A 19,522-nucleotide genomic window follows, 5' to 3' on the forward strand; every position below is an offset into this window, starting at 1 on the left:
TTTTTTAAACGGTATTTTATTAAATATAATGTATTCTTATATTATTACTCACAATAATCTATACAAATAAATAAAATTGAAGTGTCTGTTTTTATTATTAAAATAACCGCTTTTTACTAAATGCATATGGACACGGTACATATATCAAAATAACATTTCTTACAATATTTGTTTGTCTATCTGTCCGTCCGTCCGTCTGTCCGTCCGTCGTTCCGGCTAATCTCTGAAACGGCTGGACCGTTTTTGACGGGATTTCCACTGGCATATAGCTGATGTAATAAAGAGTAACTTAAGGCTACTTTTATGAAATTTATTTATTTTATAACTCTGTGAACTGAACAACAACTTTTTTGTTAAATTCCACGTGAACGAAGTCGCGGTCGCAGCTAGTATAACAAATAATGTGTTTATTTTAGAAACTCAAACTACAAAGTCTTCAGTAAGCCCTATCACATCCCTTGCATCTCAATCAACGACACAAGAAAAGCAACCACCGTCAAATGCTCAACGTAGGTCCGACGCATTGTTGGAGCAGCTGACAATGCCGTTAAAAAATCCTATGGCTTCATTAATTCAGAATCAGCCAGCAGCAGTCGTATTATCCCCCGGAAGCAAAGATAGTTTGGAAAGTACAAAAGATGTAAATGTTTCTCAACAGATTACTACAGATGTAAAGGTAAAGTTCTAGATATATGTTTATTGTTAGATTTTTTTCTATTATCTAAATGAAATAAAGTATGAGAAAATAGGCTTGACAAAAAGATGAATTATATAAAGAGGTTTGTGATGACTAATTTTTTTTTTTTGACTTTATTACTTTTATATCAATGGCTCAATTTTTATAATTGTTAACAACTAAAAACTTGAAATACAACCTTTGACTATTTTCAAATAATTCCAAAAAATTTGTCAAGATTTTTTTAATTGAAAATTTTTAACTATATATGGCACATAAGTAATAGATGTAAAAATATTATGTAGAAATGGATGCATTCAACTTGCGCATCATTGCTAATGGAACTTCGAGCGGGACCCATGTTGCTGAACGTGTGCTCGTCTTTACCGTGTCTGTACCGCTATCTGACTCGATGGCGTGACGCTAAAGAGAGCGCTATACCCCCGCAGTTTAATTCCGAAGTTAAACTGTGAGTAAAATTATTGTTTAAGATTTATATATTTTTTATAAGACATTAAATAAGAATTCACATAAGTTTTTATTTTTTTTTTTAAAGACACCATTAATTTATGTAATTTTTATGTTGTGAAGGTAAACTCAAAATAGTTTTCCATACACCCCGTTTGTTTCGGTGTCATAAAGTATATCATCTAAAATATCTGTTTCATTCGTGTATGGAACATTTTTACATAAATTTCTATCATAAGAAAATTAAATGATAAAGTTTCGATCGCAGCCTCAATTTCCTCATGAATGAAGCGTATGTGTGCCGCATGGCGCTGTCACTACCGTGCCTAGAGCCCTTGACACCAGAACGCATCGCTCTACTGAGTGACCTAGCAACCACTTGGCTGATTTGCGCCGTTACGGCACAGGTATTTTTAAACTATTTAAAAAAATATTGATGTTTTTTACGTTCTTTATGTGATTTACTTGCCAATTGTCAACCGATTTTAATAATTAATTTTTGGAATAAGGTATATATATTATTAAACTTTATGAGGGTAGTCAAAAATAAATTTTGCAATTAAACTTATTTATTATAAGTAGAATAAAAGCTCGCGATTGTTTTAATTAGATTTTAATTTTAAAAACAATTTCTCATAGATTGCATATCTAGAATTTCTTTGTGTTTTTCAGTTTCTCGAAAATTATATATTTTTAATCTATCATTTGAATTGCAATCTTGTAATAAAACTTTATGAATTTTGCATATGATTATTAAATTAGGTTTGTATTAACAAAAGTACACAAAAGAAGTTACCAAAAATTTTTTTCCTGAAGTATAAAATTGATGATGTTATCCTTTTTTTAGGCAACGCTACATCCAAGAGACGATGAAAATGAGGAAATGACTGCAACCCTAGTTGAGAGAGCACTTGGTCTTTACAACACTATTGGGGAAACTTTCAAACAGTCCACTCGGGCTGGTGGATATGTAAGTACCATATATTAATTTACTATACAACTATATCATTGTGTATTCTATTGGTAATGTGGCAGCCTGTCTCTGCCCTACTATCTCCTGCAAAAAGTAAGATTACTTAATCAGCGTAAATTTTTTATTTAATATATTTAAAACAATCTGTTATCATATATATCATTTTTAATAAAATTCTGTGCAATTCCTTGCAATGCTGATATGTTGAAAAAAAAATTGAATTCACTTTATCAACGATATTGAAGTGGAAAATGTTATTTTTTTGATTTTCCCCTGTATCTTTTCTGCATATAACACTGAAACTTCGAAATGATTTTCTATTAAACGTAGCATGTTTTGCGTTAATAATACAAGCAAGGATACTTTTTATTCCGATTTTAGTATGTACAGTTTTTTTAAGAGTGAATTAATTATTTTTATAGGCTTAATAATAAAGGATCGGTAATCATGAACAAAGTTGCGAGTACAGCTTGTTAACAGTATAGTTAAAAGTATAATTTTTTCCATAATAGGTATATCAAAACCACCTGATGATCGGCGCTTGGGTTCTACTGTGTGGTCTTCATCATGCTTTGGGAGGAGCACCCCCCTCTTCCGCCCCTAAGAGCCCCGCTAAAACACCTTCGCGGCCTTACAACCTCACTAAAATGTAATTATATACATGTACAAATTATTGCTATTAACTTGGCAATTACATGTGTAAAATAATATTTTAATAATAGAAGAAGAGTTTCGATCAATTCCTTTCGCTTAACTGTTGGATCATGGGTCGGATTCAAAAGGCTGCTTGAGCCGCATTGTGAGGAGGTTCCTTAGCCTGGAGCCTATACTTTCGCTGGCCTGGACCTCGACCTGCCACCAGAGTACTACTGTTTTTATATTTTTAAATATTTTAATAACTGTGTGGTTATGGCAATGAAGAATATAACCAATCCCTCTCTTCCCGTGGGTGTCGTAAGAGGCGACTAAGGGATAACGCATTTCCACTATCACCTTGGAACTCAAAAAGCTGACCGATGGCGGGATAACCATCCAACTTGCTGGCTTTGAAATACACAGGCCGAAGACTTGCAGCAGTGTCTTCGGTGCGACAAAGCCAGGTCACCAACCTGCCTGTCCAGCGTGGTGACTATGGGCACCCCACGTGAGTTCACACCATTTTTGGCGCGAGCTTGTGGAGACCTATGTCCAGCTGTGGACTGCGGTAGACTGAAATGATGATGATGAAATATTTTTATTTGTCTTTTTTATAGATATATTTAAAAATGTTATAATAGGAAAATATATTGAATAAAAGATAATAATAATAATAGGAAAAAAAATATTGTCAGATTGATAGTTTTACAGATGTAAAAAATAAACAATGGTGGAATATATTTTACAATACCATCTACGACAACGGGAGCTGGCTCAGCTACTTGCTTGCCAGAAATGGGGTCTTGGAAAATGCTGGTTTTTAGTCAGTACTCGTTTTTTATTTTAACTTGTTCTTGTTTATATGAATAAAGGCAACAAAGCCTAAGTGCGGTGTGGGTGGCGCTGGGTGATCGCTGCCTAGCGTGGACTGGCACGCTGCTGTCGGATGCGCGGCTGGAGGCGCTGAGCGCGACGCCGGGCACTGCGGACGCGCCCGCGCCGCTGCACATCCTGGCGCACCACACCGCGCACCAGCGCGAGCTGCGCCTCGCCGCCGCCGCGCCGCTGCACCAGGTGCGTACCGTTCCTTACCGCACCACCACCGCGGACCACGGGGGGATACCACGGGAGGCACGGTGGGCCGACCCACGAAAACATTCACCCAGACCAGAAACAAATATTTGTTCCGAGCAAAAATCAAAGTCGCAATTTCGGGTTCAGACGTATACACGAATCACTACACAAAAACAGTTCTTACCTTTGCGATTATTTAATCTTGAATCATTGTTTTCTACAGTTGCTAGTATCGTTGGCTGTGGTGTGTTACCGAAAAGCCACAAATTTAAAGAGGGCCGTCGTACAAAAGCAGAACCAAGACGCCGACCCCGATAGATCCGACTCAACCGTTTACTTCCAGGATATGATACTCTGCTCTGAGGATTCTGAAACTGATGATGGTATGACTTATGATATGAAACATATCTAACATAAATGTAGTGATACAATATTATTTGATAAGATAACTAGGTGACACAGCCACGCGTTGCTGTGTTTCAATAATAGTAGTAAATTATAATTTATTAAAATATATGTAAATTCTATATTCAAACGTGCCATCTATAATCTAGAAATAGAAATACGGCGCCATCTACCGGATATCTGTGCAACTTATATCCCAAACCGCCATCTATTAGGATATTATATAACTAACCGATAAATACACACTAAAGTCGTATAATAAACATTTAATTTGCAATAACAAATATTGAGATCAATAATTGCGATAAAAACAGCCCTATCTCCCAATGGGACCAAATTACAGATGCTTACAAAACTTGATAAAAATTGGTTCAGTAGTTTCAGAATTTTGCGCTAAAATACACCGTGATACGAAATTTTTATATAATATATATAGATTGAGTACTTAATGAATAGCAAATTGTCTTTGAGTGCTACTAGCTATATAACTTATAACATGATTTAAAATGAGAAAGTAAATTAGTAGTACAAAATTATCAAATATTTATAATACGAAATTACAACATACGATAGTAATATGGTTAAAAAACGTACGTACGTGACGTAAATGTAACGTACGTAACGTAAATGTAACGTACGTAACGTAAATATAACGTACGTAACGTATTTTTGAGAAATTACAATTTGTCATTGCTGCAAGGTTGTAGTGTTTCATTGTATTTACCTACTTGATTGAATTTACCTACCATTACCTAGTTTATTAACCTTTTGACCGCCACGCCTCAAAACCATTCCCGTGCCCTGTACGCCAAGGCATAAAATAAGCAAAAATACCTACGAAAAAAATAGTGCTGCCAAGAGTCGTTATCGAGTACCACACAGTGACTTGTTTTTGTTGGTTTTTATGCAATAAATGACTACTTATATAATCTAGGAAGGTTTATTTTTTAATATTTTTCTTGTGTTATCTTGCACTCGTTATATATACTTACAACAACATAAATAAAAAACAAACATTACAAAAATAATCGTAGTAAAGCACAACACTCTTTTCTATCGCCATGACGTCATTGTCACGACTGGACGACTACGGCGCAGCTGACCTACGGTTATGAAACTCTCTTTAGAGACGTGCTGTGTCGCTCGCAAGGAAGCCGCAGGCTATATATCGATTTCGAATCGAATCGATATATACATGAAAAGTAATTTAGAAAAAAATTAACCGAATTCAAATTTGTAATTTTTTAACCGACTTCAAAAAAGGAGGAGGTTACTCAATTCGATTCGATATATATTTTACATTTTTTTTTATTTATGTTTGGGGTAACTTTGTCGTTTATGAAACGATTTTGATAATTCTTTTTTTGTGTGAAAGGAGATAACCCCGGTATAGTTAAATAATGGAACATTTAAAAACATGAAACATTCCCATGCTAAGGAAACCAGGATTTTATAATGAGATCTCGAAAATCTGCATAACCTTTACTGGGTGCACCGATTTTGATGATTTTTAATTTAATCGAAAGCCGATGTTTATCATGTAGTCACATTTAAATTTCATCCAAACCCGATTATAACTTTTTGATTGATCTTTGATAATGCTTTTTCGTTTGCCTGCAAACACAATTATTATCTTATTAGATAATAGTTTATTATGTAAGGTTGAAGGTTCATTAGAACAGTATTCCACTGTGCCCTGTTCCATAGTGCCTCATAAGGCCAACGTTTTAAACGAGTTTTATAAAAACTTTGGTTATTTTTTGAACTTTCCACACAATTGTCTCAAATGATTAAAATTAATGAAAAAAAAAAATACATTTACCTATTCTTTAAACTTTTTTACTAAAAAGAAAGTACTTTGAAAAGAAATCTCAACTTTTGAACAAGAATAATTGTGTTTGCTCGAATACAACGTAGATCGACGAAAAAATAGTCGAATAACTACGCGTTATCAAAGATTACTCAAAAAGTAGATATCAGATCTCAATGAAATTTATATGTGACCACATGATAAACATTAGCTTTCGATAAAATTAAAAATTATCAAAATCGGTACACCCAGTATAAAGTTAGAGTCCCTACGCGCTGTAATTGGTCGAAGCGTTACCACACGAATTAGTTTAGAATTCAAATTTTTATCGACACTGTTCCATAGTGCCTCGTGGACCATTGTTCCCCAACTCAGTAGTTGTTCCGATGAAGCAAATTAATATAATCGGTGCGGTCGATGCCAACCTTAGTTTAAAAGAAATATTTACATGCGTTAAATATTTTTTTGCTTAGGTAGCAAATAGTACTAAAACAGTACTGAGTAAGTAGCAATATTTCAAATCAAATATTTCACGACACACGACACGACATGGGTCTTAGAAAAAAAGCTTTTATGAGAGTGGGGATTAGAGATGATATTGATGCTGCCAGATGATTTTGAGAATGAGAAAGAAAATCGTAATTTCGCTCTTAACCTTAGATAAAAAAAATGAAAAAAATATATTTTTTTTATTGTATATTATTAAAATCATCGACGCCTTCCAAAATACGACGATGTTCTAAGGTATCGCTCGTCTTGCACTTCACTAGTTTTCTCGCTATTCGCTTATGACGTCATCAGCGTGTCGTCTATACTTGACAACGGCGTGTAGAGAACGGATTAATGACTACGCGCTAGAGATGCGCCAGAATTGAGATATCAGATTTATTATGGCGATTTGATTGATTTTAGTTGATTTGATTTTTTATTCATTTGCTATTTATGTGTTAGCTGATGATAGTTTTATGTTTTTTACCTTTTGTTTTATTCAAATATTAAATTATTTATAGAAAATATAACACGTTTGAGTTGAATTTTGAATAGCTAATTGCAAAAATGACTTGTAATTATGATTTTTTTAAAGTGCAATAAAGAATATATAAATCATCTATACCATTTTGACTAGCCCGTTGGCGCAGTTTGTAGTGACTACAGGTCAGCGGTGCTTTCTGCTCCGGAGGTTATGGGTTTGATTCCCACCCTGAGTCTGGGTATAATATATATTTATTTATATTTATATGTATGCTTATCAAAAAAAAAATAGCTATACCAGTCAGCTGTTACCTATAACACAAGCATTATGTTGCTTACTTTAGGAACAGATGACCGGGTGTGTCTGTTGTAAATATTTATTTATTTATTATTTATTTATACCTCTTGCGTCACATCCCTAGCGGTCAACTATAGACGACTTCGGCGTTCTGGACATATCATTTACGTGGAATAAAAATGCATGTTTTTATTTCAATGTTTCTCAGTACGTGTAGCTCTAAAAGACTTGTTTTTTATACTCAAATGTTGCGGGGATATTCTATTTTCATAAATGTTGAATTAAAATACTAGAAATATTTTTTTAATAATTTTATTTAATATTTTTGTGGTCCGGGTTTTTTGTCACCTATAGACGTCGCTGGCGCACAGGACTCGCGAGCCCTTGTCAAGTATAGGTGACTACGGCGGTCAAAAGGTTAATATAGGGTTCCAAAAATATTAGATTCACATTTCGTTGTTGAAATTTCTTGAGGGAAGTAAAAAAAAAACTACCTTTACATATTACACCCTTACATTGATTGTTACTTTGTTCTAATTCTTAATTTACTTTTTTGTTCGATGTTTGATTTCTTGATTAGCGAAAACGACACGTCTTTCGATTTTTTGTGAATCTAATCTGGTACCAAAATTTCAAAATCGTCAAAAAAGACTTCATTTTATAACTTCAATGAAACTTCTTATTTTTTTATTATATATTATTATTCTCCTGTATTGAAGAAATAAAATTTAAAAAAAAATCCTTGGGAACTAACACTTTGAAATGGCTTAGAAGATAGCGAGCCGCTGTTTGGGCTGTGGTTCGAGTCGACGCTGGTGGCGCCTGACGCGCTCGATAGCGGACTGACGCGCGCCGCGCCCGACAGCGACGATGCGCCCGACGACGCTCCCGCGCAACAGGCATTGCTGCTCGACAAGGCCGAGCCATACTCGGTGAGACTTGTGACTGTTAACCTATATAACTGTATTCATGCAGTATTGTGTTCTTGTTGGTGAGTAAGGTGACCAGAGCTCCTGGGGGGGATTGGGGATTGGGTCGGCAACGCGCTTGCGATGCTTCTGGTGTTGCAGGCGTCTATAAGCTACGGTAATCTCTTACCATCAGGTGAACCGTACGCTTGTTTGTCGACCTACTGATTATTAAAAAAAGATAAATAAAATGAAGCTAATTATGTCATCAAGTTACAGTTAAAATACTATATTAATAACTTTGATTATAGAAGTATAGATTTATACAATATTACAAGTAGTCAGTAAGTTGTCAAATAGGTCAAGCAGTAGGAGCAGAGAGATAGTAATTTATCATATATATCATTATTAAATTAAAACCTATCTTTATATATTATGCTGACTTATCTGTCTTATAATATTATGCAATACAGTATGTGGTAGAATTTATTTAGATAAAGAGACTAACCAAAAGTCTTTTCTTTCAGTACATAACACTAGCAACAGATATATTCAACCTGTTAACCGAAGAGATAATCGGCGAAGGAGTAGAACGCTTGGGTACTACAGCTCAGCAGTTACACGAAGCACACCATGCTTTACTCGTTGCGCTTGCTAAGGACCTCGATAGAGAGACTGCTAGGACTGATACTGGTAGGTTTTATTTGTATACAAACATATTATACGCATCAAATATATCTTATGTTCAATTGGCAGCCACATCGCTAAATAATGATCTCTACCAGGCGACCAAGCTAAAGATATTATAATTAGTGGGTGTAGGTTTACTTATAATTAATAAAGCAGAATATATTTGTAATTGCGTAAAAATATAAAACTGATTATAAAAGATATAAAAAAAAAATTGAAAATTATTTTCACTATGGTATAGCTTACGATAAATTAAAATTGTTAAACTTCCATTGACGCATTTATGTGTAACTTCAAAGCTACAATATATAGCTTATTTTTACAGGAACTATATCCCCATGTTTCGGTGCGCGTCTCGGAGCGCTGTACGCCGCGTTCAGTTCGGCGCTCGTGCGCTACCTGCACAACCTACAACCGCAATTGCAGCAACAACTCATCTCGACTGGCTCCGACAGGAGCAACGTGACGCCACTGCAGGTCAATACATTTTTCATTACTACTTGTTATTAATAACATATATAAATTTCGATGTATTGTAAGTCAAATGATTCGTCAAAGTCTTGTCATCTAAAATATGAATAGATAATTACAAAATTACAGAGTACCATTTTTTTGAAAGCTATATTAATAGCTTATTTAATTAATATATTAATTTAAAGCTATTAAATTATTGCAAGAAATTCAGATAACAGGTCTTTACAGGTTCACTGTAGCTGAATACTGACTGAGAAAAAAGTGTTATAAATTCTTAACATGTTGTTAAAAATTATAAAGTTTTTATCTTTTTCTTTGCTTAGTCTTAGTTTTTTGCTTAGGTCGGTCCTCGAGTAGCAAAGCTGCTTGGTGGTATGGTCTTGAGTAAGACAGCAGCTGAACGTGAGAACAACATCCTTGTTATGTGGCATAAGATTATCAACACTCTACAAGAGTGTGCCTTGCAGAATCAACCCAGCCAAGATCACGATTATGAAGGTAAGAACATGTTGACAGGTCTTGAAGGTGCTTAACAGTCCAAGATACGTCATGAATAGAATAAGAGAACGCAAGAACTAGATCGTATTTAGTAATATTTGTATCCATCCTACTAGGATAATATTTCAGACTTTCCAGGTCTTAAATTTTTTGTAATTTTATTACCTTAATCGCTTTGAATATTAGTACTACATTTTGAAGAAATAAGAGAGATAGGAGTGGGAGAATATTTTAACAAATATTTTATAATGAGTTTAAATTCTTGTTTCAGACTTGAACGTTGAGCATGCCCAGCTGCTTGTATATTTGTTCCATTCTTTGACTCTAATGCAAAAGAAATCTGTTCTTCTTATGACATCCAATGCAATCATTAAAGTAAGTATTAACATCAAATACAATGTTACACAAACTTAAATTTAATTCACTTTTTAACATATTTAATTTTCTTTCAGGTTGTCGAAACCCTCGGTATAAGTGATAGAAAACGTGCGATGAATTTAGCACCTCACCAGCTAATTTTGACTACAAGACTTATGCTTCTGTTGGAATATCTCATGAAACATTTATATGACGCTCCGCAGTTCTTGCTGCAACAGGTACAAAAAAAATACTATAAACTTATAAGTTAATAAACATATACACATATTAACATTGATTGTAATCGATACAAAAATTGCAATATTATTGCAATTGAATATCTTTCATTGTAAAACCTTGAACACAATAATATTACAAAACAACATTCTGGCCTTAGAGAAGTAACTAATAGTATGTGATACAATTAGAAATAAAAATATGGTTCAAGTTTGCAATTAAAAATCAAATTCAAAAATTTCTTCATTCTAGTTTCGAAAGCAACTTGTAATTGTTATTTTACAACATATAATTATATTAGTGAAATTAAAATAGCATTTTGACATTGCAGATTGAATGGAATCTCGTCATAGCACCGGGGTTAGCACAGCGTCCCTCCTCAGATGGCAACAACACTAGCGTAAATACAACGACGGATAATGGGCAAATAAAATCTCGTATATACTGTGAATTAATGTTTATAGAACTCGCTTATATTACACCGACTCAAGATGACTCATCTATGAGACCTAGGTTCTACGCGCTTACTAACGCAGAAATTAACAACCAGGTACGTTTTTTATTGCAATACAGTGTATATAAGCAGAGACATCAAAGTAACTTAGTTTATAAAGAAATGTTAGTCACGGAAAATATTCATAAGTCAAAAATAAAAGAAGTTATTGGAGCATAGGTATCTTAGATTTTAGTTTGAATGTTGATTAATAAAACTTTAATCATCATCATCATCATCATTACAGCCTATACAGTCCACTGCTGGACATAGGCCTCCACAAGTTTACGCCAAAAATAACGTGAACTCATGTGTTTTGCCCATAGTCACCACGCTGGGCAGGCGGGTTGGTGAACTTTAATGATATTATCAATCTATAACAAAATTTAAATGTTAGAACTGAGTATATTCAGTGATCTGTTGGAGAAATATTCTTAAATGAATAATGCAATAAAATTAAATAAAGAAAAAACAGATTTGACAGTAATTATTTATTAGTATAAAAAGTTTACAATGTGTACTAATTCTATTATCTAAGATGAGAGAGATGTGATAACAATTTTTTTTTAATTTTTAATAAACAAATCTATTACTAAATTATTGCAGGAAAATCCGAAATTAGACGGCTTAGCATGCAATTTCGTGCTGGGAACACCACACAAGTTGAAATATCCCTTACTTCTGGACGCATTGCTATCTCTACTGAACTCCGCGTGCCTCTGCGATAACCCTCAGTATCACAACTCGCCGGCTGCTCTTGCCGCCGCGCATTATTGCTTCCAGACTGCTTGGAGGTAAGTTTGTTACGATTTTTTTTATTATTGTTATTAAATATCGATGTTGAAATAAGTATTGTTATTAAATAAAATATTTAAAACGGTGCATAACTTGGAAGGTATAGAAATTACAAAAAGAAGAATAGTTCTTTTTTTAATCAATGCTTAAAACACATTAAGGACATTTCATTTCTTACTTTGTGACGCTGGACTGGTTTCTTTCTATCTATTGGAGTACAATTGATAAAAGCGAAGGCCAAATCCCCATTTCACCTTGTCCCGATTTCACTTTGTCACCATTTGTTTGTTCAGGGGAGTATTATATATTTATGCTAGGGGCATGAAGCTTAAGCCAGTCTTTAGGTAAATTATACTCGATGGAAAATGAAAATATCTGTGTAACAAATTGTTGTCTAATGTGAGATGAAATATTGACAAGTAGTATGTGGCCCCCAGGCTGGTGATAAGCATGCCGCCCGCGACCCCGCACATGGACAAGCTGCAGGCGGGCACCGCGGCCGAGTTGCCGTCGCCGCTGCCGCTGCACGCGCTGGTGTGGGCGCCGCGCGCCGACAACAAGAAGGTTTTCAACCCCTGGCTCAAGGACGCACTCGTCAAGCAGGGCATGTACACGCAGGTCTGACACTTACTTTATATATTTATAATAGTTTTGGAGGCTAAACTAGCCCGTTTCTGTGGGCTAAAGAAAACGAGTATTTCGAAAATGATGTTACTTGTGAAATCAGGTGGTTTGAAAGTTAGAGTTAGATTAATTCCAAATAAACAAAACGTCTATACCAAAACTTTAAAAAGTTTTGAAAAGTCAAATTTCTGTATGTAGCAAGACATATTATTCAGGAACAAAAAAAAATTTTTTTTAAGATTAAAAGATTTAATGTCAAAGTTTGATTAAACTTCTTTTTTTATTTCAGTACGCGGAAAACTTATTAGCTGGTGTAAGTGCTTCATGTGACAACATCAAGTACACAGCCTGGCTTGCTTCTGAAACTATGAAACATCTGAAACAAAATCTCACAGGTAATTGCTAGCATGCTTACATGTGTGCATTTGTATGCATAATGGTATTCTTTACATTTAATGTAAATCATTGACTTAACAAGTATTTATTACATACTGTATTTTGTTCTTTAGCTGATGGCCTTCCATCCCTTCTCGATGTGATATCATGCGACGCTGCTTTGATGAGACTTAAAGTTTGTCTCGTGGACTCTGCTTCAGCATCTGAAGCGCATCAATTCATGCCCGATTTATTGGATCTACTTGAAACAATTCTCGAGTGCTGCCGGTTAGTTATTTAATTATTTTATGATAATGTTTGTTAAGCCTCTTCCTCCACGTAGGAGAAGGATTGAAGCTTAATCCACCACGCTGCTCCACTGCAGGTTGGTGGTATAAGATAGACGATTGCGCAATATTATTGAACGTTTAGTATTGAAACCAAGTCCTTTAAAAGCTTTTCGTGAGTGTATACAGGACTTTTTTTATAATCACTCTTTAGTTCATTCTTTAGTCCGTTCGTTTTCTTTTATTTCGTTTATTCCACAAAATCATCAATATAGTTGCCCGAAAACTTCATCGGACATGTTACTCAAATGCACAAAAATATTGATGAGAATGATTTGTTAATTTTATTGGGTGAATATTATTGAGCGTTTGGATTCAAAGAGGGTATTCAATACAAACACAATTAAAATATTGGGCAATATTATTGAAAGTGTATATGGGCCGGCTTACACTATTAATCAGTTTTTTTTTTGGATTGTCTAGTGCTGTTGACTCTATCAGCCTCGACAGCGTCACCGGATGGGGCGGGCGGGTACTGGAGCCAGCCGTGTACCGGCGACCGTCGAGAGTGAAGCTTTAACTTACCTACCAATCGTTTGTTTAGACTAAGCGTGGGGATAGAGATATCGCGGGCGGCGGACGCGAGCCCGGGCGGCCCGGCGGAGGCGGAGGCGGCCGTGGCGCGCGCGCGGCTGCAGGTGTGCGGCGGCGAGGGCGCGGCGGGCGCGGCGGGCGCGGCGGCGCTGGGCTCGTGGCTCAAGGCGCAGCTGCCGCCGCACGTGGCCGCCGCGCTCGAGGCCTGCGCCGCGCCGCCCGCGCGCGCCGTCGACACGGTTAGTGGACACATCTCTACGTTTCAGCCGACTGGGGACGTCGGACGTCGCTAAATTTGACTAGCCCGTTGGCGCAGTTTGTAGTGACCCTGCTTTCTGTTCCGAGGGTTGTGGGTTCGATTCCCACCCCGAGTCTGGGTGTAATATATTACATATTTATTTATATATTCATATATGTATTATTTATAAGTATGTTTATCAAAAAAAAAATGTAGCTATACCAGTCAGCTGTTACCTATAACACGAGCATTAAGTTGCTTACTTTAGGAACAGACGACCGTGTGTGTATTGTGTAGATATTTATTATTATTATTTATATTATTAAAATAAAACACGACCTAATTTCGAGGACAATTTCAATGGGAACTTTGGTTCCCTTGAAGCCATAGTAAAATTTAGTCTTTGTCTAACCCGTTTGCGCAGTTTGTGTTGTAAGACGAGACTGTTATAAGACGTTTATTTAGTCTAGATAAACTCTTTTTTCTGGACAGACGATCTATATCAGATCGCCGATGGTGGCTGAATAAAGATCGCGGAGAACCGGGATGTTTGGGACAAGCTTGAGGAAGTTTATGTCCAGCAGTAAACTGCGATAGGTTGAAGCAATATTTCTTTATTAGGAATGGAACTCAAAGAAAAAGACTTACTGTACCATCTGATAGGATAAATAAAGAAAATAAAATAAATGTGAGAGATACATGTATACTAACTGAAAATTTTGTTTGTTTGTTTAAACGTGCTAATCTCAGGAACTCCTGGTTCTAAATAAAAAAATATTTTGTGTTGGATAGCCCATTTTCCGAGGAAGGCTATAGGTATTTTTTCCATAAATTAAAGCTACATCTAACTGTGGAAACTAGCTGTAGTTTTTATATAAATTTTGTTTATTCTCTCCAGACTGCTTACGAATCCCACATCATACCGTCTGAAAGTGCAGTCTTGGCACTCGTGTCGTCTCACAGTGAACTTATGATTGTTCGCGGCAAGTACTCCATCGGAGCGTCCTTGACTATGCTCGCCTACTCCGCGGCGAAGCTTCTAGAAATCGGCTCTAGCAAACTAGCTGAGAATACCAATCTCACTAAGAAGACTTTGGACTTGATCGTTCCAGCTTTGGTTAGTATTATTTCTAAAGCTACTTATCATAACAACATACTTTGCATATAAATTTGTATCGTAATTTTTTAATGTTTTGTGCAGACTGATGGCAGACTCCAGTTCTTAACGGAACCATTGGCAGCTACTTTGAATGCTTTAGTACCACAAGTAAACAAAGCAGAACAGCTCATACATGAACATATATTAAAGACGACATATACGGTTTTGGTTGATCATCTGCAACCATCAACAGAGAAAACTCTGCGGCATATGGTGAGAATACTTTGATTAAAGTGTATGCTTATACAAAAAATTAAGAAATTGATGAACTAATTGTATACCAAAGGCTTACGTGTTAGCGTGGACCATAACAACATAATGTTTGAAAATTATTTTTAGATTATTTACTGGGAGAAGATTCTAGATCGACCAGCTGGAAGAGTAGCATACGAAAATGTTTTCGCGGACAACTCTGGTTACGCCCTCGGAAAAATATTACTCGCGGCACCAAATGGAAAAAGTGCCTTCACTGATAAAGTTATAAAGTGAGTTGATAACTATTAATACCACATAATTAGTTTGAAGTAAAAGCTAGTTGTAGTTAATCCTTAAAATATGTTTTATTTGTTTGATAAAAATTATTATTTATAGGCTCTTCATCAAGATATTTACTGGTTGCGAAAATTCGGAACTGAACGCTCTTTGTGTATCAGTGAGCAAATTTATTGGGGTGGCAGATCAACAAAAACTTGTCAATCTGCTTTCTCACATCTGTTCAGTTGCATCAGGTTAGTAAAAACATTTGAAAAGTATCCAATGGTAAGCACTGCATAACGAAAATATTGATTTTAGAGTTTATTTTTTATTATTTTTCAATTTTTTATATATATCGTCATTATAATTAAATTGACTACTATTATTTTTGGCATTTCTTATTACAAACAACATATCGCTCCCTATTATTCGTATTGACTTTTCATATACAGATTGGCTGCTTTTTTCTTATAAATTTATTCTGCTGGTTCTTAGACCCAGCTTGTAATTGTTCAGCCTATGATATCTCTTGATAGTGTTCATAGATATCAGTATAAAAAAATAGAAAAGAATTTCAAATTGTAATAGTTTTACAATTTATTTATTTATTAATAACTCAATAAAGTGTATTCGCGTTTAGAACATACTGTGCCATTGCTGTCACTTAGCCACGCCCCTTGACTAATAAAGTCGTATTCCATTATAATGCGAATATAATAGTCAAATGTTCAGTTAAAAGTAAATCTGATAGCAAGTTAAGTGTGAAGCGCCTATTATTGTTATTTATTATTCGAACACCCCAGCGACGCCAACGAACGGCAACGTGGGCACGGCGAACGCGACGCCAACCGAAACGGAGTTGCCGACGCCGACATCGGGCGCGGCGGACGCCAGCCCGGCCTCCGTGGCCCTCCGCAACGCGCTGCGCTCCGTTTTCCGCACCGAGGACGCCAACGGAGCCAACGCGGCCAACGTCGCCAATGCCGCCAACCGCAACCTGACCGATCAGGACCTGCCTGTCTTCGACGCGCCGTTAGTATAATCGTCTTACTATATAAAAAATTTATATGAAAAAATATATTGAGCTATAACAGTCGCCTGTTAACCTTTAACACAAAGAAAAGTATAAAAGAAAAGAAAAAAAACATGAATGACTTTACTGGAAAATACGATCAAGTTTCCGTACTTTTAAAACTGTCTTTTTGCGTTTAGCATGGTGTTATATAAATGTGTAAGTTTTTAAGAATACTCCTAAGTAGCTCTTATTTTCATTGTTACTACTCCACTTTGTGCATTTTATATATTTTGGAGGTTAAAGTATATGTAATATTAATCTGCAGAATTCCAGCTCCAAGACCTCCAGTAGAGCCTGCACAACAATCCAGTAACTCTGGTAAGAACAACCATTATTTCCATACATAGAGTAAAATTGGTTCAACCAACAGGTTCATGAGAGATTTAAAAAAAAAAAAAAAAACATTAATAGGTGTCTTTATAAATGCAAAGGGAGTAAAAATTGCTACTTTAAAAATTGATTGATTGTCTATATGCTTGTTTCGTCATTCAGCAAAATCTAATGCATAAAATTGGATGTCGCTTCACAAACAAGGACTTCCAGGTCTAACTTAAAATCTCTTGTACATTTTTATATGCTATTAGTGAGTGTTTAATCTCAACAAAGTTGTTTTGCACATAATATACATATAATGAACAATGCAGACGAAGTTAGTTTAATTAATAAAAAGTTTTAACTTTATAATCGCTATGAATGTAATTTTATAAGTTCGAAATTAAGTTATTCATCGATATAATAAAATCACTAATCAAGTAACTAATGTTTTTCTTTAAACAGAAAATGGCAGCTGGTCCGAAGGCGGTAGCAAAGATAATACAAGCGCAGTTGTCGTTAGCACTGAAGCTGGCAACCCATTCTCAGCCCATGATAACGCTACACTTTTATCTCTGCTTTGTAAGCACATTGTCCATCACGGGTAAGTGCCTAATATAAATTTATGATAATACTAGCTGACACCGCAAACTTTGTTTTGCTGTATATGTTGTTAACCCCCCTTAATCACCCCCCTTGTAACTTAGGGGTATGAAAAATAGATGTTGGCGATTCTCAAATCTACCCGATATGCACACAAAAATTCATAAAAATCGATCCAGTTTATATATAAGATAATATATTCTCATTTACTGAACTGAGGTAGGGCATAGCAGGAAATATCCTGTTCAAAATCTGATGCAGCCCGACTAGGAGAAGTACTTTGAACTTACAGTATATCACGGCTAAATAATACGGCTTTCAAACAGTGTTGTGATCCTGTAACGAGTAAGATGACCAGAGCTGGGGGGATTTGGGGGTAGGGTCAGCAACGCTCTAGTGTTGATTCTTGTGTTACAGGCGTCTATAAGCTACACAAGCTGGGTCCCATTTTTTTTTCATTTCTTATAGGTTAGGTTAGTTACATATTCAACAAATAAATTAAACAAAATCATTGTTTTTTTTTAATGGTGTTAAATAGTTTTGTAGTCTAAAAAAAGAAGATTATAGTAACCAAATCCCACAGAGATTGTAAAACGTCCTCTGTCCATCTTTCTGTTTTTACGAATGAAATCGTAAGTAGAAAGCGATAAATCAATACTATGATTTTGTATGTTTCCGGTAGCGGGGAGAAGGTGTGCGAGCGCATGGTGAGCGCGCTAATAGACGTGAGCGGCGCGTCGTGCACTCCGCTGCTGCTGCGCGAGCTGTGTCGCCTGGCGGACGCGCACAGCGGCGCCGAGCACCGCCAGCTGTTCCCCGCCGCGCTCTCCTGGCTCTCCACCTGGTACGTCCGCCGCACGTCTGTGGTATGACGCCATTAGCACATTACTGCATACTTAATACGTAGTGATGTGTTGCAATCCTCTTCGAGAGATGAGGTGTACCTTGATTCGACTGACTTTTTCAGTTGTACAAAGAATATTGTCTGTATGATTTTGATGAAAATCTCCACTTAAAGTAAAGAACTAATAAGAAGTTGAAGTTGTTCCTTTTTATTTGGACGTCACGAATAATTACAAAATGGATTTTAATATAATAAGTGTATATTTTTTTATTAATAGTATATTTTTTTATAATAATGATTCAATATTTAGATTTTGTATGGTACAGTCTATGGTTGAGTGAGTGATGACATGTGAGGGAAGGTTATGAGGGAAACCAAACCCAATGAGAGTCGATCAAACACTAAATTTATTAAGATTATTTTGTGTATATATAGGCAGAAGTACAGACGTCATTTGACGTCATTCGTAGCAAACAAATATCAATTTCATTAGAAATCTGCATAAGAAAAACAATTTCGTAATAAATCAGCTAAATTAAAGAGGTTACTAATTAGCAAAACAATCATATTGCTCAATGTGCGTTGACCCGTACATCCTGCCGACTCAAAGAAGAAAGATAATTTTGATATTAAAATCTACAATAACAATAATAACAATACAATTAAAATTGAAGTACATAGATTTAAATAACTTATATAATAATCATCACTGCACTACACTTTAATTGGTATGTCCAATCGAACGAATCGCGGTCGCGCGCTCGGGGGAGCAGGGGCCTCCTGGTCTTCGTTCGTATCTGCTGCAACTGGAACTGCGGTTGTGGAGACATCTGTCACAGCACTGCTCAGTATAATTTTGTTTCTGCGATATCGCATGGTACCGTAGAGACATCCCGCAACAATGATAGACCCTAAGATTATATACAAGACAGAGTACTGATGTATATCGTGTATACTGAGTGACGCGTTTTCCTGCTCCTTGAGGTTAATGATCTGAGACTTCATCCCGCGCCACAAGTCTTCATGATCCTCGGGTGTAAACAGTTAGAAATCCGAAGTATTTATTATGGAATTTAATATTGAATAATCGGCTGGGATCGGTATGTTTTCTTGGACCTTAACTTGGCTCATGTAACTATTTTGAGTGAATATAGAGAAGGTGTCACCTTTTTT

At 35.9% G+C, this 19,522-nt stretch overlaps 1 protein-coding gene and 1 long non-coding RNA gene across 2 annotated transcripts in view; one reads left to right on the plus strand and one right to left on the minus strand.

Annotated features, from left to right (window-relative positions):
- LOC123666011 (E3 ubiquitin-protein ligase UBR4) overlaps nucleotides 1–19,522 on the plus strand; it is a 64,519-nt gene that overhangs the window by 2,720 nt on the left and 42,277 nt on the right. The window contains exons 5-31 of the mRNA XM_045600228.1: nucleotides 417–676; nucleotides 982–1,145; nucleotides 1,413–1,551; nucleotides 1,992–2,114; nucleotides 2,630–2,766; nucleotides 3,626–3,827; nucleotides 4,051–4,210; nucleotides 8,084–8,244; nucleotides 8,748–8,913; nucleotides 9,236–9,387; nucleotides 9,726–9,882; nucleotides 10,154–10,257; nucleotides 10,335–10,478; nucleotides 10,808–11,026; nucleotides 11,576–11,763; nucleotides 12,202–12,382; nucleotides 12,678–12,783; nucleotides 12,898–13,051; nucleotides 13,655–13,883; nucleotides 14,781–14,999; nucleotides 15,084–15,254; nucleotides 15,381–15,526; nucleotides 15,633–15,769; nucleotides 16,319–16,547; nucleotides 16,856–16,899; nucleotides 17,368–17,506; nucleotides 18,188–18,349. Coding sequence (XP_045456184.1) covers nucleotides 417–676; nucleotides 982–1,145; nucleotides 1,413–1,551; nucleotides 1,992–2,114; nucleotides 2,630–2,766; nucleotides 3,626–3,827; nucleotides 4,051–4,210; nucleotides 8,084–8,244; nucleotides 8,748–8,913; nucleotides 9,236–9,387; nucleotides 9,726–9,882; nucleotides 10,154–10,257; nucleotides 10,335–10,478; nucleotides 10,808–11,026; nucleotides 11,576–11,763; nucleotides 12,202–12,382; nucleotides 12,678–12,783; nucleotides 12,898–13,051; nucleotides 13,655–13,883; nucleotides 14,781–14,999; nucleotides 15,084–15,254; nucleotides 15,381–15,526; nucleotides 15,633–15,769; nucleotides 16,319–16,547; nucleotides 16,856–16,899; nucleotides 17,368–17,506; nucleotides 18,188–18,349 — 4,393 coding nt within the window. The remainder of the gene's footprint in view (nucleotides 1–416; nucleotides 677–981; nucleotides 1,146–1,412; nucleotides 1,552–1,991; nucleotides 2,115–2,629; nucleotides 2,767–3,625; nucleotides 3,828–4,050; nucleotides 4,211–8,083; nucleotides 8,245–8,747; nucleotides 8,914–9,235; nucleotides 9,388–9,725; nucleotides 9,883–10,153; nucleotides 10,258–10,334; nucleotides 10,479–10,807; nucleotides 11,027–11,575; nucleotides 11,764–12,201; nucleotides 12,383–12,677; nucleotides 12,784–12,897; nucleotides 13,052–13,654; nucleotides 13,884–14,780; nucleotides 15,000–15,083; nucleotides 15,255–15,380; nucleotides 15,527–15,632; nucleotides 15,770–16,318; nucleotides 16,548–16,855; nucleotides 16,900–17,367; nucleotides 17,507–18,187; nucleotides 18,350–19,522) is intronic.
- Nucleotides 11,446–12,249, minus strand: LOC123666022. Its single transcript, XR_006745147.1, has 2 exons — nucleotides 12,182–12,249; nucleotides 11,446–11,753 (listed from the first exon to the last, which is right to left on the minus strand). It is a non-coding gene; the product is annotated as an uncharacterized LOC123666022 (long non-coding RNA).

Source organism: Melitaea cinxia, chromosome 2 (genome assembly GCF_905220565.1).
Source record: "Melitaea cinxia chromosome 2, ilMelCinx1.1, whole genome shotgun sequence".
NCBI classification, from domain to species: domain Eukaryota; kingdom Metazoa; phylum Arthropoda; class Insecta; order Lepidoptera; family Nymphalidae; genus Melitaea; species Melitaea cinxia.